The 23,672-nt window shown below is 38.3% G+C and overlaps 2 protein-coding genes across 3 annotated transcripts; both read left to right on the forward strand.

The window, feature by feature from the left end:
- Positions 1–5,693: 5,693 nt before the first annotated feature.
- LOC137731697 (uncharacterized) lies at positions 5,694–19,557 on the forward strand. Its single transcript, XM_068470882.1, has 20 exons — positions 5,694–6,819; positions 7,100–7,281; positions 8,053–8,690; positions 9,169–9,243; positions 9,336–9,443; positions 9,536–9,653; positions 9,925–10,066; positions 10,213–10,363; positions 10,725–11,363; positions 11,579–11,971; positions 14,396–14,958; positions 15,170–15,351; positions 15,457–15,968; positions 16,634–16,708; positions 16,803–16,910; positions 17,022–17,139; positions 17,350–17,491; positions 17,576–17,726; positions 17,948–18,574; positions 18,904–19,557. The coding sequence occupies exons 1-20, from the start codon at positions 6,236–6,238 to the stop codon at positions 19,354–19,356; spliced, it is 5,961 nt and encodes a 1,986-aa protein (XP_068326983.1). The 5' UTR covers positions 5,694–6,235; the 3' UTR covers positions 19,357–19,557.
- A 922-nt stretch (positions 19,558–20,479) lies between these two features.
- LOC137731764 (pentatricopeptide repeat-containing protein At3g06430, chloroplastic-like) lies at positions 20,480–22,911 on the forward strand. 2 transcript variants are annotated; one of them, XR_011068291.1, is made up of 3 exons: positions 20,480–21,128; positions 21,379–22,695; positions 22,838–22,911. XR_011068291.1 is itself a non-coding variant. In XM_068470971.1 (2 exons), exons 1-2 carry the CDS (start codon positions 20,535–20,537, stop codon positions 22,570–22,572), a joined length of 1,788 nt encoding a protein of 595 aa, XP_068327072.1. In that variant the 5' UTR covers positions 20,480–20,534; the 3' UTR covers positions 22,573–22,911. The 2 variants fall into 2 exon arrangements, 1 of the variants encoding a protein (XP_068327072.1); XM_068470971.1 differs by having other exon boundaries at positions 21,379–22,911.
- Positions 22,912–23,672: the final 761 nt, after the last annotated feature.

Below are 23,672 nucleotides of genomic sequence, written 5' to 3' on the forward strand. Positions count from 1 at the left end.
TTAAAGCTTAGCCGCAAAAATCCAAAAGGGCACAAAACCCTTAGTTTTTCCCTAGGGCACGGGCCCAAGCAAAAAAAAACAAAAAAAAAAAAAAGCAAAAGTTTCAAACCGCAAGGACCCGACCAACTTGCCAGGCCCCACGGCCTGATTTTTTTTTTTTTCCCTCCATTCCCACGGTTTCCCCCTTACAGTTTTTCCCTAGGGCACGGGCCCAAGCAAAAAAAAAAAAAGCAAAACCCACGGTTTCCCTCTTGGCCCACGCCAAGTTCAATCACCAGGACACCCACGGCAGGGAGCCGTCACGACTTTTCCAAGATACCTCGACCCCCGTCGAGTCGATTCTCAAGCCCCAAGGCTTCCAAAAGAATCAAGAAGACAAGAAAATTTTATTTTTTCTTACCTAGAAGCAACGAGAAGATGAAGTAAGCAACAAAAGACGATCATTTGCTCGGACAAGATGTAGAAGATTGCTAGAGAAGGGGGAACAAATATCTTCTAAGCTCTCTCTCTCTTGTAGGGTAGACTAAGTTTCTTTCTAAAAGTTGATTTAATAATCCACTTAAGGTGGACTTGAATAAGCTTTGAGAGGAATTTGTTTCCTTTTCCTAGAATGATCTAATTTCCTATTAAAAGAGAGAATCACCATTAAAATAGGAAACAATTCAAAGTTTTCCAAGACAAGAAAATCTCTACACCTATTGCCCATTTTCTACGAGCAGCCCAACAAGTGTGGGGGCATTTGTGGAGCCAAAAATAATCACTAGGCGACATGTGGATTTTTGGACGAAGAAGACAAAAATACCCTTGGGTGTATCAGGATTCCTACACACGAGTAGCATGCAATCATCCTCAACCAAGTTAGAAATGCCCAAAATAGGTAACAATTCAAAACATATTTCATTCCATATATTTCTTACCTCTTTTTCCCTCTTTTAGCTAATCAATTAGCTATCATTACATAACCTTCAAAATATTCATTTCAAAAATATGTTAATTGGCTAATTAATGGATTAATTACCCAATTAATCCATTAAATGTCAATTAAGTCACCCAATTAACCACAAAATATACCCCAAAATCCCAAAAGGCTGGGCACCCTTGTTGATCTCATCATATTTACCTATTTTATCATACTAATTAGCTAGTTAATTTGGCAATAATTCTATTTGCTAAATTAACTAGTCAATTATTCCCATAACTCCTAAATTCAACCTAAATCAAGAACCTAGCCCACAAAAGGAGCTAGGTGGCCCGTCCTCTCTCACCCAAAGAGGCCGACCATTCTCCTATAAAAAGGCTTATATTTTCTCCAAAAGACACTTCCAACTCTCTTGCTAAAATTCTCTAAAAATTCTCAAACACTTTTTCTCTAAATTCTAACTTTGGCATCGGAGGTTCTTCGGCCAAATCCCCCCCTCCCCCCATTCATCGTGAGCGCGTGAGTCTCTTGGGCTTGACCAAATATGTTAATTGTTTTATAGGTGCAATTTTGTCCAAGATTAAAGAAGAAGAAATTTGCATCCACAATTGTTGACCATAACCCTACCCATGTGCAGAACACATTTCTCCTCGATCTCAATGTAATCAAAATTCGAAAACTTAGGAATTTTCATATTAAATAAGATTTAGGGTTTTGAATATTATAACATGCACACTCACAAAAGAGCTTAAAATTACTAAATTTTTCATTAAATTAAATAATTATGATTAAGTTAAGTAATTAAAAAGGAAGATCTCTCCTAATTGGATGCATGACACTGGCATTTTGCCCACGTTCCGGAACAGGCTCCGTCCTCCATAACATGCACATGAGCCGCCAACCATTTGCTCTCTCTGGGACCGCATCATACTCATATATGAACAGTTTTTTGGATTCTCATACAATTCAGAAGAGAGAGAGAGAGAGAGAGAGAGAGAGAGAGAGAGAGAGAGAGAGAGAGAGAGAGAGAGAGAGAGAGAGAGAGGGGTTTGTATGGTGATGAGTGTGAACTGTGAACCCATGAGACCTTGTTTACTATTATCTTCTGCTGCTCTCCATCCCCATTGGTTTTGCAAACCCAACACCGACCAAGAGAAGTATTAGGGTAGTCCGTCGCCCAACCGCGTCAAAAGACGGTAAACTGTTGATGCATCTGTAATTATCTCATAGTCATTTATTATACGTGAGCATAACAAGTTTCTAACATATAATACTAATTTTAAATTTTAAACATAATCAACGATTGTAAACATTCATCTCTCTCTTTTGAAATACCAATTCGTGTAACAAAAGCCTTAAGCTTCCTTATTCTTATACTTCCAACACCAACAATAGTAGTATAATAATCTTATCGCACTTAATGGCCTTTTTGTTTCAATTGATTCACTGGCAAGTGGGGCATTGGGAGGAGGAGGGCTAGTTATCTTGTTCATAACCATTGTTTGGTCCAAAATACAAATTTGGTGAAATGTTGAGAGTATTGAATTGAGAAAGAAAAAAAAAGACTTTGCATGTACTTATAAGTAATTAGGCTATTTCTCGTTGATCTTGCCAATTTGTTCTCTGATGGAACCTCAACTTCTTCATTAAATCATAAACATAAGGTTGCATGATATAATTGTCAGTTGTTGATGCATTCACTCTATTCAGTATGAACGTACAATTGATGAATAATCAATCATTCATGCACGCGTGTTTGTATGAAGATATGCAAAGCAACCCTATAGATATGAATAGACATAAATGTCTTTATTTTTCTTTGAAATATGCAAAGCTCTCCCTCCCTAATGTTCTTTTGTTTCAATTTATAATTCTCTCAGTTTATATCTAAGAGGCTGAAAATTTGGGCATTAAGAGGACTAGTCATCTTGTTCCTAAGCTTTGTTTGGTCCAAAATAGAAATTATGTTAAATCATAAACATAATATGTTCCACAAATTGTGTTTCACCTTGAGTCTACAATTATTATGTTTTTAGGTTGCTTACAGGTTCTACGGTCTCAATTTATAATAAATTAGCCGATGACGTTTTATCGTAGTTGTGGAAAGCAATTAAGAATCTATTATTTGTAAAAAAAATTTATAATAAATTAAGTACGGACGAGTGATTGTTAGGCATTAGGTGTTAGTTGTAAACTGTTAATTCATGCGAGTTTCACTCTAATTGACAAATGTATAATTGGCATACAGTGGTACCGTGTTTGTGGGCAATATCGAAGGCAACCTTTTGAATATGAATAGACATATAAGGTCTTTAGTTTTCTTTGGAGTTAACTAACGCCAAAAATTTGAGATGCGATGACAATACATACATGTATTTAATATAATTAATATCTTGATCGTCAGATGGTGATTGCATCTATTCACACGATTATATCTAACCGTTTAATGACAATTGTATTAAATACATGTAAAAATTGTAATTAGTTTAAAAAATTTGAGGTGTCTATATAACTCACAAGTCACAATAACCTCGCGTACTCGTACGTTGGATACGGTGGATAGGTTCCTATCACATGGTTGTCCCCAAAGGCAAAAGAGGAGTCCTAGCTACAATAGTGAATTAATATGCTCCACAAGAATGTGGGTTTCCAATCATTTGGTTGATCAAGAAAGTAATTTACATAATTCGGCCGAATACACAAGTATTGTGATACCTTTTGAAAATGTTACAGCGGCATATGAATTAAAAATTTACACACATATTGATACATAATATCATAATCACGGTATATCCATATAATACAGAAGGCAGATTGTCTGCCCTCCCATTACCATGCTCTTTCCATCTTCTTCTATATTGTGCGGTCACGGTTAAGCCACGTCAACATTTTATATTGATTTTTTTATGAGATAATAAGACAAAAAATAATAGGAATATAAAATATTGACGTGGCTTAACCGTGACCGCACAAATATGAAGAGATGGGAAGAACATGGTAGAAGGAGGGCAGACAATCTGCCTCTTATAATATATGCCTTGCTATGGTCAATCATGATATAATTTAATATCTTATAAAGTTGATGTGAATTTAATAAAAGAGTAGTAATGATAACCACAAAGGAGAAAGAAAACAAGGCGTTTTAGTACGTAAAGTAATATTTAATTTTGAATGTACCAGTTATTTGGTACGTAAAATAATTACGGTAACAAACGTGTTTGTTATTGTAATTAAAAAAGTACTAAATATTGTTTGTGCAATGTGAGTTTGGAACATACCAAATATTGTTTGTGTTTTTTGTAGCACACGAACCAACTTCGCACTCCATTCTCAAACAATCATTTAGGAAAAACCATATATGTATCAAGAAAATATACCAGCCATATTGGAGGATCCTCACTCCATGAAAGATAGTCACAGTTCCTTCTCTTCACAACCTGATGAGTTGCTTGGTTGCTATCTAATCGCTGCCAAGCACAATTAAAACTTCGAAACCAATCTCTTCCAAAATACAGCTTGCTACAGAAAAACATTCTCCATGCGCATTAGTCATATTAACTACACTCTTTAAATCAAGCTCTAATAACACCGATGTGAAGCCAAGCAAACACAAGATCCTCTCTTGTTGCCAAACGGGAACAAGATAAATTTGTAAAAACAACCACTAATTAAAACGAAAAATTCCATTCTAATTTCAAACATGGGAGAGCACAACTTTCAAACGTGAAGATTAATTTCCAAACATTATCAACAAGTAGAAAATGTTCCCCTAAAAAAGAGGCCACATAAAATAAAAAATAAAAAAACCGCGTAAAAGAACATATTTGGAAACCAATAATTAGAATTTTAGCTTAAAAAATCATGTAATTTAAATAAATAACAAAGGCTGACGTGATTGTTGATTAAAGCATCTTGATCAAATATTAAAAAAAAACAAATGTTTGATTTAAAAATTGATAAAAAATTACAAGAGATTCTAATTATACCTCTTTTTTTTTTATTGAAGATTTTGATCTGAAAATAATTGGTAACATAGCTTTCGGTGGGTTAGTTTGGTTTTAATTTTGGGGTCCATTTATTTTGGAAGTTAGTTAAATCCATTAGATAAAAATTAATTTTTTTTCCTACGTGCTTCTCTTAATCAAAATTAAAAAAACGGTCTATTTGGTGAAGGCTGTTTATTTATTTATTTATTTTTTTAAAAGTCGCGGTAAAATCCAAAACAAACACCCGAAGTCACCGTCAGCCGGGCCTGCACGCAGTCACTTCTGCTCGTTTTCTCCCCCGAAACGCGTGGGTTTTTCACTCGGATTAATGCAAAGTTCAAAAAAAAAAAATAAAAAATAAAAAAACGTTTCTGAATTTCCAATCGGACAAGATTGTCTTCCATTCCATTTCTGATGTCCTTCTTTTTTGTATGATCACGGTTAAGTTACATTGACATTTTATATTACTATTTATTTTTATCTTATTATCTTTATAAAAAAAATAATATAAAATATTAACATGATTTAACCGTGACTACAGAAAGAGATCGAAAGTAAAAGCGCAGACAATCCTTGTCCTTTCCAATCAGATCTTCAACTTCCATTGGCCACGTCAGTACAGACGTCTCTCTCTCTCCTCTTTCTCTCACTACAGAGAGAGCAGGAGAGCCGTGTTGGTATTTTTTTACAGCGGGAGGCGTAGATTCCTTTGCTCCCACTGCGTCATATAATTTAATTTGTTAATCAATAAATTAGTCCCATAATGCTGTCTCTTTCCCCACTGAAACCGCATTTATACAGAGTCTTTTCCTAACCTTTTCCTAATTTTCAATTGCTGCTTTGTATTGCTATATTCTCTCTGACTCCTCCGTCTCTGGCGATCTCATCCGTCTTCCGCCGCTCTTGCTGGGATTTACCAGCTCAGCTCTCGCCGGCAAGTTTCTCTGTTTGTTTTTGCGATTCGTTTCTGCAGAATTTTATGCTCTTGAAGCTGTTTGTTTGTGAAGGTTGGAATCTTTGCTTGATGGAATTGATGGGTTTTTAGTGTGGATTTTGAGGGCATAAGTGGGTAATTTGTGGATTTTGGGCAGATGGGCAGCTGCTGTTTTAGCTCTGTTGCTATGTGGTGTACTGTTTTTGGATTTCTGGTGAGCCTAGAGAGAATAATTGCCAGAAATTTATGGTCTTGTAGTGTAAAGTTATTGATTTCTGGGTGAAATCTAAGGTTACATACCTGGCCTTGTTTTTACTTGTTGAATTGGGTATTTATATCTGGTGGAATTGGACTTTGCCATTATAAAAATTCTGGGTTTTTGTGGAATTTTGATTTATGGAGGCTTTCGGAGGCGGATCTCGGAAGTTCTATAGTCCGACGGTGTCGGATTTGAAGGCGGTTGGGAAAAAGAGTTTGGAATGGGATTTAAATGATTGGCAATGGGATGGTGATCTTTTTACTGCTAGTCCTTTGAACGCTGCACCATCTGATTGTAGGAGTAGGCAGTTGTTTCCGCTTGGGCCGCCGGAAACTCCCTCCACTGCTGGTTTGTCCAACACTTCTTCTTCTGGTTCGGATGACATCTGTCCGGGGAATGAGAAAGGTAAGAGAGAGCTGGAGAAAAGAAGAAGGGATAGTATTGTAGAAAATGAAGAGTTAAACAATGAAGTTGGGTGTCTTAATCTCAAGCTTGGCGAGCAAGCTTACCCAATCATGGAAGGAGACGTACAAACTGGGAAGAAGACGAAGATAGTTGGGACTACTTTAAACCGGGCAGTTTGTCAGGTGGAGGACTGTAAGGCTGATCTTAGCGATGCCAAGGATTACCACCGACGACATAAGGTCTGTGATATGCATTCTAAGGCAACTAAAGCGCTGGTGGGAAATGTTTTGCAGCGGTTCTGTCAGCAGTGTAGCAGGTTGGTTCAATTCTATGGTTGTCCTTGTATGGTGAGAAACATTTCAAAATTTTCTTTAATTAAGGTCCAGGACATTTATTTGTTGATTTCTTATAGACGTTTCTAAAAGATGAAATACAGAGTTTGATTGTGTAAGTTATAGACATTGTTTCTAGAAGATGAAATACAGAGTTTGTTGTTCTCATGATTTGGGTCCACAGCTGTTCGTCACTGTGTTAGATATACTCGAAGTTTGCAGATTTTTTTGTTGAATTTGCAATGTGGTTATACTCATGGGCAGGTTTCATGTTCTTCAAGAGTTTGATGAAGGAAGGAGAAGTTGTCGTAGGCGTTTGGCTGGCCACAATAGGAGGAGAAGAAAAACAAATCCTGATGCTGTAGTTAATGAAGGCTCATGGAATGATGAAAGAGGAAGCAGTTATCTATTGATTAGTTTGCTGAGAATACTCTCCAACATCCACTGTAAATCTTTATCTTATTGGCATTCAATTTCCGGCTGCTTTACCTGGACAATAAATTGATATGTTAATTGGTTATAGAATTGTGTGCTGATTGCCATCTGCTGATGTCAAAGTTCTTGTGGTCTTGGGTTTTGTCATTATTTGATTGAGGCTTGTAGGAAAATGACTATATCAATAAACAACTCATTTGTTTCATGTGGAGATATGACATATTACTTGATGAGTCCTAACTGCTTAAGGCGCACTGTTTTTTCTGTACGAATGACAAAGTGCTAGTTTTTCTGAGGTTAATTTGATGAAAATTTGAATATTGATGCCCAGTCATGGAAAGTTTTCAGTTTTTCTGAGGTTAATTCAATAGAAAGTTAAAATTTTGTGCAGACATTCATGTCAAAATATTCAAAAGTTTTCTATTTTTAGAGTTAAATTTTTTTTAATAATATAAATTCAATGTAGATACCTATCCAAAATAATTGATGACTCACTATTTCAAGTTTTATATACCAGAGCACTCCTTGTATGCTTGAATTTCATCCTATGCACCATTGTTTGTTGCACTTTCTTGCTCTGATTGTTGGACTGTCCGTATTTCACATTCTAGGATGCATGAACGATGGGCCTATTAAATTGAATTCTAATTCCCTAGAAACAATTATTTAGGAAATTATGTCTCAGCGATCATGTTATTATAGTATTTTATTGATTATGTTAGTTTTTCTTGTCATAAGTGGCTTATTCGACTCCATTTTTTTATGCCTTCTATAAAATGCAGCTAATAGTTCAGATCAAACAAAGGATCAGGATTTGCTTTCTCATCTTTTGAAAAGTCTAGCCAATCTTTCGGGTACAGTTGATGGAAGGAACATGTCTGCATTGCTTACGGCATCTCAAGGTTTACTAAATGGTGGGACATCAACTCAGACTGCACAAAAGGTCCTAGATACAGTTTCCAATGGCTGTGAACCAAGTAAGCCTTCTGTTTCAGCCTCTAAGATGAATGACTATGTTAATCGTGAGGACCCTTCAAGACCTATGCAACAGTGTTCTACAGTACCTGCATCAGATTTCAGGAGAATATCTTCAGTTGATGCCGATCATGGAGGTCTGCAAGTTGTTTCGGGTGTAAATGCCACCAAGCCATTTCCCTCAATAGACAGAGTTCCATCCACATCAGTTGCACCAGAAGCTACAACAGGGAGGATCCAGTTAAATGGCATTGATTTAAATAATACATATGACGATTCCCAGGACTATTTGGCCAGCCTAGGGAAATCTCAATCCCCTGTAAATTCAGGGACAGTGCCTCATGGTTTTCCCTTATGGATGCGGCAGGATTTGCAAAAGTCTAGCCCACCTCAGACAAGTGGGACTTCTTACTCAACTTCATCAAGTTCTAGTGGAGAGGTTCAGGTATATTCTTGTTGTAATTGCATTTCATTCCTAGTTATTGCTGGGTATACTAATGCTTGTATATGCCATAACCTGTCCCTTTCTGTTGGATAGAAAAATAGCTTTGTTCTCACTTTAATTCAGCATTTAGGTGGCTATGCTTTGCATTCTTGACTTGTCCATTTGCCTAGTCAATTGATTGAAAAAACATGAAGTACTTGGTTACGGCTTACCTAACCTAATAAATAATTCTGTTGTGACGTAAAACTTGAGCTGGATTGTCTTCTTTTGTATGGTGCTTTGTATATATAAATGTGTGCGGATGCTTCTGCTTAATAATAAGGTTAATAGAATTGTAGTTGAACTATGGGAGGTTTGTAGGCTATAGCAGTTAGAGTCGAGTATCCTTTTTTTTAATATTTTTTAGTATGAAAGGCCAGTGTGTAAAATGTTTCTGCACTGTTACGCCTCTTAACCACTCCTTTTCTGCCTGTTTCAGAGTCGCACGGATCGTATTGTTTTTAAACTCTTTGGAAAAGATCCAAATGATCTTCCAATTGTTCTACGATCACAGGTAATATTTGGTGCCTTGATTTTAGTTCTTCACAATGTAAATTGTGTTTCATCGCACATGCAACAGTATTATGATATATTTTGAATATCCAGATTCTCGACTGGTTGTCCCACAGTCCCACAGACATTGAAAGTTACATAAGGCCGGGATGTGTCATTTTGACAGTTTACCTCCGTCTAGAAAAATCCACGTGGGAGGAGGTATGCTTCTGTGCAGATGCCAGAATGTAGATTGCTATCTTTGTATCAGGAAGATCTCTTTTCATGTCCTTAATTATTATGTTTGCATACAGCTGTGCCGTAATCTGGGATCCATTTTGAAACGACTTTTACATGCTGCCAATGATCCTTTCTGGACAACAGGATGGGTATATACTAGGGTGCAACATTTTGTAGCATTTACGTACAATGGTTTGCTCTCTCTCTCTCTCTCTCACGCGCACACACACACACACCTATTTTTTATTCGTATGTCTGTGATATGTACGTGCGCATACACAAACATCTATTTTTTATGCATATGTCTGTGACATGTGTGCATGCACACACACAGAGGTCCATGTATGTATGTCTTGCTTTATTTTGTTATTCGTTCACATATCTATTAACGCATTTAGGGATTTACCAAAATAATGGTCTTACGAAAGAATAGTCTTTTTGATTAGTTATGTCTGTCCTGCAGGTCACGTTGTCTTAGACACACCCTTACTTCTGAAAAACAATAAAAACTGCAGGATATCATGCATCAAACCAATTGCTGTTTCTTTATCACAAAGAACTGAGATTGCAGTAAAGGGGTTTAACCTTTCTTGTGCCACCACAAGGTATCCTTCATCATTTTTTATTAAAGCTCCATTACCTTTTTTCAGTAATTGCAATGATTGTGTGGACCTCTCTAGTTTTAGATGCTATTTACGAATTAATAATTATCAGGATAACTGGGAAAATACTAAGTCCTAGCTCATCACAGGTTGCTCTGTGCTCTGGAAGGGAAGTATCTAGTCCAAGAAACTTGTTATGCCTTGGTGGATGGTGCTGATACAACCATTGAAAATGATCAGCTACAGTGCCTCAGATTCTCCTGCTCTATACCAAATGTTACTGGCCGAGGATTCATTGAGGTGCTGTCATTTGCCTGATATATTTTTACATTTCCCTTGAAGTGAGCTTGCCAATTGATAGTTAATTAAGGTCTGTATGACAGACAAATGAAATTTTTAAGCAGAGCAAGATCAGTAACAAATATTTAACTCTGTTGGGGCCACCCTTCAGGTTGTGATTAACAAATACTTACCAGTGATATTTCTTTTTGAATTGTCAAAAGTTCTTCAGTGTTGTGATTTGACATAGTAAATTGGACGACTTGTGTCTTGAACAACTACTTGTGCATGAAGAATATATGAAATCTGGGAGTTCTGAATCTTCTGACTTTTTAATAAATTTTTCTTTATATTATTGTTATTTTGTTTATTTTTATCTCAGGTTGAAGATCATGGTCTCAGCAGCAGCTTCTTTCCATTTATAGTTGCCGAGCAGGAAGTATGTTCAGAGATTTGTATGCTGGAGGGTGCGATTGAGGGGGCTGAGACTGCCGATGACATCCTAGCAGAACCTGAAAAATTGGAAGCCAAGAACCAAGCGATGGACTTTATAAATGAATTGGGTTGGCTCCTTCATAGAGGTCACACTAAATTTAGACTCGGTCACATGGATCCCAACCTAGATCTATTTCCTTTTAGACGGTTCAGGCTGCTTTTGGAGTTCTCCATGGACCATGATTGGTGTGCTGTAGTGAAGAAACTCTTAGGCATTCTGCTTGAGGGTACCGTTGACGCTGGAGAACATCCTTCTATTGAGCTTGCATTGTTGGATATGAGCCTCCTTCACAGAGCTGTGCGAAGAAAGTGCAGGCCTATGGTGGAACTCTTGTTAAGTTTTGTCCTAGATAAAGAGTTAGGCAAAACAGGATCGGACGATGGGCAACAGGTTGGTGGGGACGGCGATAAATTCTTATTTAAGCCTGATGCAGTTGGGCTGATGGGATTGACTCCACTTCATGTTGCTGCCAGTACTGATGGATGTGAGAACATATTGGATGCCTTAACTGATGATCCTGGAAAGGTAATTTCTCATTGATCTTCTTTGACACAGTTTTCTTTTTAACTGGAGGTAAAACCGACAACAGGTCTGCATCAGCATACATTTTTCTCTTACATCTTTGACCATTTGCTCATACAATTGACTGGTGTCAGCTCATTCTGTGTCGCACATGAAATTTGATACTTCAAATCGTCTATTTTCAAGCATACAAATGTTGATATTTCTGCCTTCTTTAGGTGGGAATTAAAGCTTGGGGAAATGCTCGAGACAGTACAGGATTGACACCAAATGATTATGCATGTCAACGAAGCTGCTCCACCTACATCCAAATTGTCCAGAGGAAAATCAGCAAGAAACTTGAAAGCAGGCACTTGGTGCTTGATATCCCTGGCGTTATCTTAGACAGCAGCAGCAAGAAGAAACAATTAGACGGGCATAAGTCTTCAAAAGTCTCCAGCTTGGAGACCGACAGGATTGATATGAAATCAATGCAGGCACATTGCAAGCTATGTGAAATGAAACTAGCATATGGCAACACTAGGTCGCTTGTGTACAGGCCGGCAATGCTGTCAATGGTAGCCATTGCTGCTGTCTGTGTTTGCGCGGCCTTGCTATTCAAAAGCTCACCTGTCACGTGGGAACGCTTGAAGTATGGAACTAGCTAAGGGCAGTTTACGCTTCTCAAATCTTGCTTTAGGCCGTTTCTGTTAATCATATATATGAACCTATAACTCTGTAGGGCAAATAATGTACCGGTTTTCGTATCCGTTAAGATTTCGACGAGACGTGTTGCACGGTATGTATTAATGATAGTTCATATAAAGTATGTATGCGGAAAGATGGAAGTAAATAGAATTATTGACCGATTTAAGTGGACATGAAAACGGCCTTTTGGGTTGTTTTTGTATGTTTATCTATATGGTCTTTTGAGGATTCCTCACCAGGAGGTTGTATTGTTGAGGGACAAGGATTGTCTGTCCTCCACTTCCGGTGCCCTCCCCGTATCTTCCTATTTTGTGTGGTTACGGTTAAGTCACGTCAACATTTTATATTATTTTTTTTATAGAGAATAAAACAAAAATGAATAGTAATATAAAATGTTGATAGAACACCTACAAACATTGGTTTCGACGAGATAGAAGATTCGGACTAGGAATCTCTTTCGCTTATAAACAACTCTCTTAAACATGAGGTAATATTTAGTAGGGCAGCCTGACCACGAAGTTGTTTAGACCACTCTCACTAGAATTGGTGCATTGTGAGTTGTATTTGCTATTTACGTAAAGCTGGGTGGTCCCAAAATATAATGAATCACATTCCTTCATGAGAGTGTATGATCGACTCAGAAAGGTTGGGGCTATCTATGTGCTTTGGAAGTTCTTACTCATGTAGGGTCAAATGGTACCTAAATACAAGACGGGGTTTATATGTGTTGGTGGATCTATTTCCATTAGAGATATGACATAAATGATGGGACAGTTAGATGATAAATATAGTACTACTCTAAATACAATAGTCTCGTTTTTTGGAAGCGTCAAACTGTCTAGCTTATCTACTTGCAATTTGTTGCTTTTCTCCAATTTATTTATTTTAACTAGCGAAAAAAATAACTGAAAAATGGAATTTAGTGGACAGTAACATAAGAGATGTGCTATCAATCCATTTTATTTTACTTTTCACACAGTCCTTATTAAATTTGTTCTTTGATCTCTTTCAATTCATCTGATTTAACGATCGAAAATTAAAAATACACGTCAGAAGTAAAAAAAAACCGTGCGAACATCACATCCCTAAAATAATAGGAAAGGGAATCCAGTCACAGAGACATATATTGACTCATATTTTAATTTGAAATTGTTGTCCGCTACGATATGTCCGATTCATCGTTTCTACACACTATACAAAACACAAGCATAATTTTCTTTAACTTTTTCAACTATTTTATCAATTTTGACAGTAAATACTATTTTTTCCAATTATTATGTCGTTTTATTTGAACTACTCTTTGGTTTTAATTGCCAATGATTCAATCATTAAATCTTGATCTTGAGTTAACAACACAATCATTTCAAATGGAAGTGTAGTGGACAAGTGAGAGAGTTGTTTGATGGGTGGAACAATTTTTCGATGTGCTGCGATCATGGTCAAGTAGTTTTACTATTCGTTCTACGTGAATATACTATTTATTAACGTATCATAGAACTGAAACATATTAATATTATTAATTATATCGCATATTTTTTTATTATATTAATAAAATAATGCATCTCGTGACTTGTAACGCTAATTTAGTTTCATGTTGAAAAGAAAAGGAGAAACATGTCATTTGAGTGCCCTAGCTTCTAAAAGACAAGTGACCACCACCACACCTGTCTCCTCTTTCCTCACTCTCTCTCTTCCCACTGAAACCGCATTTATACAGAGAGAGGGTGCCTTTTTGCCAACCTTTCCCTAATTTTCATGTGCCGAAGCTGATTAGTTTTGCCTCGGGGTCCTATATTCTCTCTGCCTCATCCTGCGATCTCAGCCACTTCTTCGTCAGCTCTCAGCTCACCTCCCAACAATTCACCAACCTGCCGGCGAGTTTCTCTCTCATCACTCTCTCTCCTCTTTATTTCCACATAAAAAGATTAGTTCTTTGACCAAAAAAAAAAAAAAAGATTAGTTCTTGAAGTTCTTTCAGCTCAAGTTTCTTTCCATGGAGTTGGAAGCATTGCCAGGATGTAATTGTGGGCTTACAAGTATGGGGTTTTGTACTGAGATGTTGAGAGAATAAGTGGCTAATTGGTGGATTTTGGGTTCTGGGCAGCTGTAGTTCAGCTCCTTTCATATGCTGGGTTGCTGTTGTTGGTTTTCTGGGGTTGTTGGAAAGAACAATTTCAAGAAATTTCTGGGGCTGTAGTGTTATTGGTTCTTTGTTTTGGGGTGAAATTTATAGTTTGATCTCTTGATTTTTTTATTTTTTTTTTGGTTCAATTGGGTGTTTGTATTTGGTGGAGTTTGAATTGGTGCGCTGTAATATTTCGGGGTTTTTTGTATCTTGATCTGTGGAGTCTGAATTCGGAGGAAAGGGTGGTGTGATGGTGCCGGATTTGACGGGAGTCGGGAAAAGGAGTATGGAATGGGATTTGAATGGTTGGAAATGGGATGGTGATCTTTTTACTGCTAGTCCATTGAATTCTACACCATCTGATGGTAGGAGTAGGCAGTTTTTTCCGGTCAGGCCAGAAACTCTGTTTGATGCTGGTTTGTCCAACAGTTCTTCTGGTTCGGATAATATCGGTCCGGGGAATGAGAAAGGTACAAGAGAATTGGAGAAACGGAGAAGGGATGTTTTTGTGGAAAACGGAGAGTTGAATGATGAAGCTGCATCTCTTAATCTTAAGCTCGGTGGGCAAACTTACCCCGTTATGGAAGAAGAAGTACAAACTGGGAAGAAAACAAGGTTAGTTGGGACTACTTCAAACCGCGCAGTTTGTCAGGTGGAGGACTGTAAGGCTGATCTTAGCAGTGCCAAGGATTACCACCGGCGGCATAAGGTCTGTGATATGCATTCAAAGGCAACTAAAGCACTGGTTGGAAATGTTATGCAGCGATTCTGTCAACAGTGTAGCAGGTTGGTACCATTCTATTGTTATTTCTTGGTTGTCGAAACATTTCCACAATTTTCTTTGAATTAAGATGAAATACAGAGTTTGGTTGTGTAAGTTTCTTGTTATGCGTTTGTTGTCCATGGCTGTTCATCAATCTTTTTTTTTTAGTATTGTGAGTTCTGCAGAGTTTTCTTTGTTTGAATGAAATGTAACATGGTTAACACTCATGGACAGGTTTCATGCTCTTCAAGAGTTTGATGAAGGGAAGAGAAGTTGCCGTAGGCGTTTGGCTGGCCATAATAGGAGGAGAAGAAAAACAAATCCTGATACTGCAGTTAATGGAGGCTCTTTAAATAATGAAAGTGGAAGCAGTTATCTATTGATTAGCTTGCTGAGAATACTCTCGAATATGCACTGTAAGTACTTGCCTTATTCTTTGCACATTCAATTATTCTATCTTACTGAGACATTGTATCTTAGACTTATTTAAATCCACATATTATGCCATTTATAAATTGCAGCTAGTAGTTCTGATCAAACAAAGGACCAGGATGTCGTATCTAATTTGTTGAGGAGCTTAGCCAATGTTGCTGGTATGGCTGATGGAAGAAACGTATCTAAATTGCTGCAGGGATCTCAAGGTTTATTTAACAGTGGGACATCTGTCCAGACTGCACGAAAGGTGCTAGATATGGATGATGGTGTTAATCCTGAGGACCCATTAAGGCCTAAAGGACATTGTTCAATATTACCAGCATCAAGAGACAGTTCGGAATCCAAATCAGTTACACCCGAACCTACAAGCAGAAGGTTCCAGTTGAATGACATTGATTTAAATAGTACATATGATGATTCACAGGACTTTGTAGAGAACCTAGGGAATACTCATGTTCCTGCAAGTCCAGGCACTGCATCTCCTGGTTTTCCTTCATGGATGCAGCGCGATTCTCACAAGTCAAGCCCACCTCAGACAAGCGGAAATTCAGACTTAACTTCTACTCAGTCACCATCAAGTTCTAGTGGAGAGGCTCAGGTATATCCTTGTTGTAGTTGCATCTATTCCCTATATAATTGCTTGGTAATGTAATGCTTAAAAATGCCTTTGTCGTGGATGATGCTCAGCCCACTGCTCATGTTCATCAGATTATATTGAAGGACCTCAACAGTTTAGTCTTTCATTTCATTGTGTACAGAACTGGAGTCATCTTTTTTTCCCCCTGAGACTAGGGACTAATCTGTCAATGGTCATTAATCATTATACGCATATAACTTGTCCTTTTGTTTGGATAGTAGAATAGCTTTGTTCTATCCTTGAGAGTAGTTAGGCAGTCATGTTTTCTGTTCTGAACTTATCTGGGTATCTTTCCCATTGATCGTCCAAACAATGGTGAGGTGAAGTGCGCCTCGCCACTTGGTTATGGCATATATCTAAGAAATGCTTCAATTGTGACGTAAAATTTGAGATCAGTTATCCTCTTCAGTCAAACCAATATGGCAGTTTACAAGCGCAAGCGCACGCACACACAAACACACTCATTGTGTACACATCTGCTTGATACTGTTAATAGAATTGAGGCTAAAGTTACTAGGTGGTTATAGCAATCCTATGGAACATGCATTATTTATGTAAAGGGCCAGTATGTAGAATGTATCTGCAATTTTACGTTTCTTAACCGCTCTTTTTCTGCCACATATCAGAGTCGCACAGACCGAATTGTTTTTAAACTATTTGGAAAAGACCCAAGTGAACTTCCGTTTGCTCTGCGATCACAGGTATTATTTTTCCCTTGATTTTGCGACTTTTCAATGTATTTTGGTGTTTCATTCCACAGACAACATGATTTTTATAAATGATCTGAATATCCAGATCCTCGACTGGCTATCCCACAGTCCTACGAACATTGAAAGCTACATAAGGCCGGGCTGTATCATTTTGACAATTTACCTTCGTCTTGAAAAATCCACGTGGGAGGAGGTATGCTTCTGGATGCTTGAACGTAGTTGGCTGATCTTTGTATGAGGAAGACTTTTTCTTCATGTCCTTAATTATTATGGATTTATGTCATTAAATTATTTTTGCATACAGTTCTGTTGTCATCTGGGATCCAGTTTGAAAACACTTCTAGATGCTGCGGATGATCCTTTTTGGAGAACAGGATGGGTGTATACAAGGGTGCAACATTTTGTAGCATTTACATACAATGGTTTGTGCTCTCTCTCTTTCTCTCTCTCTCATCTGTGTCTCTGTACACATTTGTGTATTTAGGGTCATGCTTTCTTGCTGTTTTGGTTTTCCATTATGCTTTATTGATTTTGGTCATGCTTTCTTTTTTTATTTTCTAGTCATAATGAGGTTGACCAAAAACAATTATCTTGTAAGAGAGACATTTTGATTAGTTATGTCTGTCCTGCAGGTGAAGTTGTGTTAGACACACCCTTGCCTCTTAAAACGGATAAAAGTTGCAGGATATCATGCATCAAACCAATTGCGATCTCCTTATCTGAGAGAGCTGAATTTGTAGTAAAAGGCCTTAACCTTTCTCGTTCCACCACAAGGTTCTTTCATCGTTCATTCATGCGTCATTACTTTGTTTTTGATATTCCCGCAACTACTAAATTCTAGATCTTGAGTCTTGACAGGTTACTCTGTGCTCTAGAAGGGAAGTATCTGGTGCAAGAAACTTGTTATGACTTGATGGATGATGCGGATAGCTCTGTTGAGGATGATGAGCAGCAATGCCTCAGATTCTCCTGCTCTATACCAAATATTACTGGGCGAGGATTCATTGAGGTGCTGTTGTATTCCTAATTGTCCCTTCCCCCTTCCTCCGTTTGTAATGTACATTTGGAACGAGCCAAGTGTCATACATCTTTCTTGTGAATGCGCTGTGTATAGGATTTGTTTCTAGACAGCGCCTTAACACAATCCTCTCCATATAGCATTTGTTTCTCTTTCTGAACGACACATGAATTCTATGGTTCTCATTTTTTTGGTCAAATTTTTTATGTCAGGTTGAAGATCATGGTCTCAGTAGTAGCTTCTTTCCATTTATAGTTGCAGAGCAGGAAGTATGCTCCGAGATTTGTATGCTGGAAGATGTGATTGAGGCGGCTGAGACTGATGATGACATCCAGTCTGGACCTGAAAAAGTGGAAGCCAAGAACCAAGCCTTGGACTTTATACATGAATTGGGTTGGCTCCTCCATAGAAGTCGCGTTAAGTTTAGACTGGGTCAATTGGATCCCAATCTGGATCTATTTCCCTTTGGACGGTTCAGGTTGCTCATGGAGTTCTCCATTGACCATGATTGGTGTGCTGTAGTGAAAAAACTCTTGGGCATTCTGTTTGATGGTACTGTCGATGCTGGAAAACATCCTTCTGTTGAGTCTGCATTACTGGATATGGGTCTCCTCCACAGAGCTGTTCGAAGAAATGGCAGACATATGGTGGAATTTTTATTAAGATTTGTCCCAGGTTTGACAGGATCTGAGCAGAACAAACAAGTTGACAAGGACGGCAACAGTTTCTTGTTTAAACCTGATGTTTTTGGGCCCATGGGGTTGACTCCTCTTCATATTGCCGCCAGTACTGATGGCTGTGAGCAAGTATTGGATGCCTTAACGGATGATCCTGGAAAGGTAATATCTCCCTGATCAGAATTGCAACATAATCTTTTCTTCTAAATCTACGTAGAAATCACTTTTCGCTGGTTCATCTAAATGCATGCTAACTCTGTCACAGCTGAAATCAAACACCCAAATTCTGCATTCAACTTGAAATCAAATAGGACTGCCGTTAAAAATTTTGATCCCAATAGTCTAGCATATATTGTATACCAATGATGATAAATGAAATTTGATTCTATTCACCGTTCTAGTTTCAACGATGTGTTTAGGACTGCTATTATGAAATTTCTTTATTGTTGGATAATCCATTCATCATGTTGATACGGGTGTACTTTCTTTAGGTGGGAATTAAAGCATGGAAAAACGCTCGAGACAGCACAGGATTGACACCATACGATTATGCATGCCTTCGAAGCCACTACTCCTATGTCCAAATTGTCCAGCGGAAAATCAGCAAGACACTAGAAAGCGGGCATGTGGTGCTTGACATCCCTGGCCTCACATTAGACAGAAACGGAAAGCAGAAGCAGTCCGATGCAGATAAATCATCAAGAGTAGCCAGCTTGGAAACTGAAAAGAACGAAATAAAAGCAATCTTGCGACACTGCAGGTTATGTGAACAGAAACCAGCTCACAGCACCACACGGTCACTTGTGTACAGGCCGGCAATGCTGTCAATGGTGGTTGTTGCTGCTGTCTGCGTTTGTGTGGCCTTGCTCTTTAAAAGCACGCCGGAAGTTCTTTTTGTGTTCGAGCCGTTCCGGTGGGAACACTTGAAGTTTGGTTCAAGTTAAGGTATAGTTTACGTGTATTAATCTATAGTGACAGGTTATGGACCATTTCTTTTCACGTACATAGGAGTATATTTATTGACCGACTAAATAGACGAGAAAGCAACTCTTTGATTGTATTTGTATTTGTATTTGTATAACAGTGTTACAAACTGGATGGCAAATAATTTGTGTTTGATTTTTCTGTGTAAATTAAATTTAAATTTTGAGGTGTTCGTCAAATTTTTATTTATTTTTTATTTTGTTGGGTTACGTTGAAGGAAATCGAACCTTGATCTCTCGTTGTATCCAATTACCAGAACCTCGTTCATTATTTGAGCTCATATAAGCATAAGCACACTAACAAGGTTAGTATAGTGGAAGAACTTCGTAATTGAAGATTATTGTTAGAGGGGCTCACTACGTCATTTGTTAGACATCTCTTTTAAAAACTTAGGATCTTATATTTTGGTCTAAAACGACTCCATGTTGGTCTCTTTAAGAGATGATCTAAACAGGTAGCCCCACCGTAGTTTCTCATTACTTCTTGTTGAGAGAAACTTAGATATGATAACTAGTTGGATGGTCAGATATTCTCTCAAATGAACAATTTTCATCGTATTTGAGTATTATCGTATTTGGATATGATAACTACTTGCTGCGATTAGTTGTCTTCTATTTACTTCAAGTCTTCTAATTTTTTTTATTTTTTTTTAAAAAGAAGACAACTGGTAGCAAATTACGATTATCTATCATTTTCAGATTCGAAAAGACTATGGGGAATTTCACCCCTTCTAACGTATTTTTTTAAATTGTCTCAAATTCAAGGAAAAAATAATTAAAAAAGAAACTAAAAAAAGAAAAGAAAACTAATGAAAAGGGCTTGAAAACTTTGAGTTTTAATAATAAAGACAAAATAAAGGGTAAAGTAAATAGTAATGAGATTGATTTTTTAGTGTAAAAATATGATTTTTTGTTAAAGTGAACAGTACCTCAAGTTTTTTGTTAAAACTTCATAAAAAAAAAAAGAAAAAAAAGTGTACTTTGAGGATAAGAAAATAAAGGGTAAAGAAGTCATTTAAACGGCCCTGCTTCTAAAACCCACCTCACTGCTCGCTGCTCACTGCTCGCTGCTCGCTACTCGCTACTCGCTACTTGTTGCCCACTGCTTTAGCAATTTTGCAGGCCGAAGCCATCCATCCATGGCTTCTTCAATCTCTCTCTCCTTCTCTTCCTCTCTCCTCCCTCATCCTCTCCCTCTCAACAAAAACTCCACCGCTGCCCAGAAACCCCAATACCCCAACTTTAAGCTGCTCCTCCGTGCATTCACCTCCCCAGCTGTAAGCCGTCGCTCCACTTCATCTCCTTCTTCCGACACCAGAAAGAGGCACTGGAAGAAAGGTGAGTATCCAGGCGTCTCGGAGACGTCGACCTCGGCGAATTACAGGAAACCCCCCGGTCGCTCCACTTCATCTCCGTCTTCCGACACCAGAAAGAAGCACTGGAAGCGAGGCGAATTCCCTGGCGTCTCAGAGACGTCGACTCCGGCGACTTACAGAAAGCCCCCCGCTCGTTCCACTTCCTATCCGTCTTCGGAGACCAAAAAGAAGCACTGGAAGCAAGGGGAGTTCCCGGGGGTCTCGGAGACGTCGATTCCGGCGGTTTACAGAAAACCCCCTTTGAAAAATGTGAAGAAGAAGCTGGACCGGAAGAACAATGCCAAGGCCTGGGTGAACACCGTCACCGAAGCCCTCTCCGACGCCATTGACAAGAAGCAGTGGCTCCAAGCTCTTGAGGTTTTTGCTCTTAATCTAAACAAAAGTTAACAAAATTTTCATCTTTTTCCTCTGGGTTTTTAGTTTGATGAATGCAAATTGCTTCAATTTTTTTTTTAAATGGTGTTTTAATGCTTACCCAATTTAGTTTTTAGAACCATGTTCTTGAAAAATGTAATTTTTTATCTGACTAATTTTAATGGAATTAGAATTAATTGGGTGTTTTTGTTTGGAAAATGTATGATGAAATTGTGTACTATGGACTGTTCAGGTGTTTGACATGCTTAGAGAGCAACCATTTTATCAACCGAAAGAAGGGACTTACATGAAACTCATTGGGCTGTTTGGAAGGTGCAGCCAACCCAATCGTGCCCGCCAGCTTTTCGATACAATGGTTGAAGAGGGCTGTGAACCAACTCTTGAACTTTACACAGCCCTGCTCACGGCTTATTGTCGGAACAATCTGATTGACGAGGCATTTTCTGTTCTCAACCTGATGAAGACCCTCCCACAATGCCAGCCTGACGTTTTTACCTATAGTACCTTGATTAAGGTTTGCATTGATCATTTGAAGTTTGACTTAGTTGAGTCCTTGTATGAGGAAATGGCTGAGCGGTTGATAATTCCAAACACAGTTACCCAAAACATCGTGTTGAGTGGATATGGTAAGGCTGGGAAGTATGACCAGATGGAAAAGGTGTTGTCCGGGATGCTGGAGGGTACAAGTTGCAAGCCAGATGTCTGGACAATGAATGTTATCCTTAGTGTGTTTGGAAACAAGGGTCAGATAGATATGATGGAGAGGTGGTATGAGAAATTCCGTGATTTTGGGATTGAGCCAGAAACTCGCACTTTTAACATTCTGATTGGTGCTTATGGGAAGAAGAGGTTGTATGATAAGATGTCAACTGTGATGGAGTACATGCGCAAGCTTCAATTCCCATGGACAACCGCAACTTACAACAATGTGATTGAGGCTTTTGCGGACGTAGGAGATGCAAAAAACATGGAATACACATTTGAACAGATGCGTGCTGAGGGCATGAAAGCAGACACCAAAACATTCTGCTGCCTTATTAATGGGTATGCCAAAGCAGGCCTCTTTCATAAGGTGGTTAGCAGCATTCAGTTGGCTGGAAAGTTTGAGATACCTGAGAATACCACATTTTATAATGCGGTGATAGCTGCATGTGCAAAGGCAGAGGATTTGATGGAGATGGAGAGAGTTTTCAACCGGATGAAAGATAAGCAATGTCAACCGGATTCCACAACATACTCTCTCATGGTTGAGGCGTATAGTAAGGAAGGTATGAACGACAAGATCTACTACTTGGAGCAGGAGATTGGTGCTGATGGTAATCAGATTGATCAGATTAGTGCTGAAGGCAATCAAAATGATCAGATTAGTGTTGAAGATAATCAAAGTGATCAGGCTTCTGGAGCTGAGTCTGGCGTTGTTGTCTGATTGAGATCTTTGAAGGCAACAGTACGCTCCAAGAATCCCCTAGTCTCGCACTGGGCATCTCCATTCTCCGCAGTTCTTCTAATGCAGCAGCATGCTCTTATTGTGAAATTGCCGATCGATCAGGTAATCAAACTTTTTCCATTGTGGGATGGGTGTTAGCAATGCTGCTTCCTCCAGTTTTATGTTTCTGGTGAAGGGCTGTAAGGATTGATCTGATAGGCTGATATCCCGGGCTTAACTTTATCGAAAATGGTTGTATATACAGAGTCGATAGGTGCCTCTCTCCAAACTTGATGTGATCTCTAAACAAGCTGCAAACTTGTAAGAAGATTTGTAAGAGTGCTAACTGTCTTCAACAGAGGGCTTCCTTTTTGTTATTGCCTCATATATATTGTTTGCAGCAGCTGCAGCCGGAGAATTAGTCCGTGAACACGTAGTTTTATAAAATTAATCGCTCTTTCGTTACATATTGTGTTGCTGTTTTAATTCATTTGAAGCTAATCTGCACTGGTAGAATGCTCTTGTGGTTTCATGCTAAGACTGCTGTTGCCCCTTGAGGCAGACAATTGATTTGAATTTTCCCAAAATTTAGGGGTCCAACACAACAATACCTTGGGGTAATTTGATCCAAGATGTTAATTTTTATTCAATGTAATGTCCAACCAAAAAGGAAAATGTATTATGTTTGTGGAAGGATCCACTGTTTTGTGGTGTGTCCTGCACAATTTTTATCATGTGATAAGAGAGAGAGAGAGAGAAATGGATATACATTTGACGAGATGCTGGTATGTCAATGAGATGACTTTATCACCGGTGAGAGAGATAAAAGAGAATTGGATATACATCTGGCAACATTGAAGTTACTTTACATGTAAGCTTATAAAGATGCATGACTGGTTTTGGTGGAATGCTTCGAGCATGGCTGGTTTTGGTGGTATTTTGCTGGGCATGGCTGGTTTGGTGGTATTTTCTATGATCATTTTGGTCATTGTCTTGGATGCTTTGCAAGATCTTTTGGCATTGCTATGTTTATAAGATCTTCTCAGGTGCCTTGGCTTTTTTCAGTTGAATTGGGCGAATTGTTGTACCATTCTTTCTTC

This window comes from Pyrus communis, chromosome 4, assembly GCF_963583255.1.
Source record: "Pyrus communis chromosome 4, drPyrComm1.1, whole genome shotgun sequence".
Lineage (NCBI taxonomy): Eukaryota > Viridiplantae > Streptophyta > Magnoliopsida > Rosales > Rosaceae > Pyrus > Pyrus communis.

Bases quoted from the DNA above. Each gene is read 5' to 3' on its own strand.
- LOC137731697 (XM_068470882.1), top strand. From the start codon at position 6,236: ATGGAGGCTTTCGGAGGCGGATCTCGGAAGTTCTATAGTCCGACGGTG. The intron at 6,820-7,099 runs GTTGGTTCAATT...ACTCATGGGCAG, and splicing joins TTCTGTCAGCAGTGTAGCAG to GTTTCATGTTCTTCAAGAGT. The intron at 15,352-15,456 runs GTAAGTACTTGC...TATAAATTGCAG, and splicing joins AATACTCTCGAATATGCACT to CTAGTAGTTCTGATCAAACA.
- LOC137731764 (XM_068470971.1), top strand. From the start codon at position 20,535: ATGGCTTCTTCAATCTCTCTCTCCTTCTCTTCCTCTCTCCTCCCTCAT. The intron at 21,129-21,378 runs GTTTTTGCTCTT...TGGACTGTTCAG, and splicing joins AGTGGCTCCAAGCTCTTGAG to GTGTTTGACATGCTTAGAGA.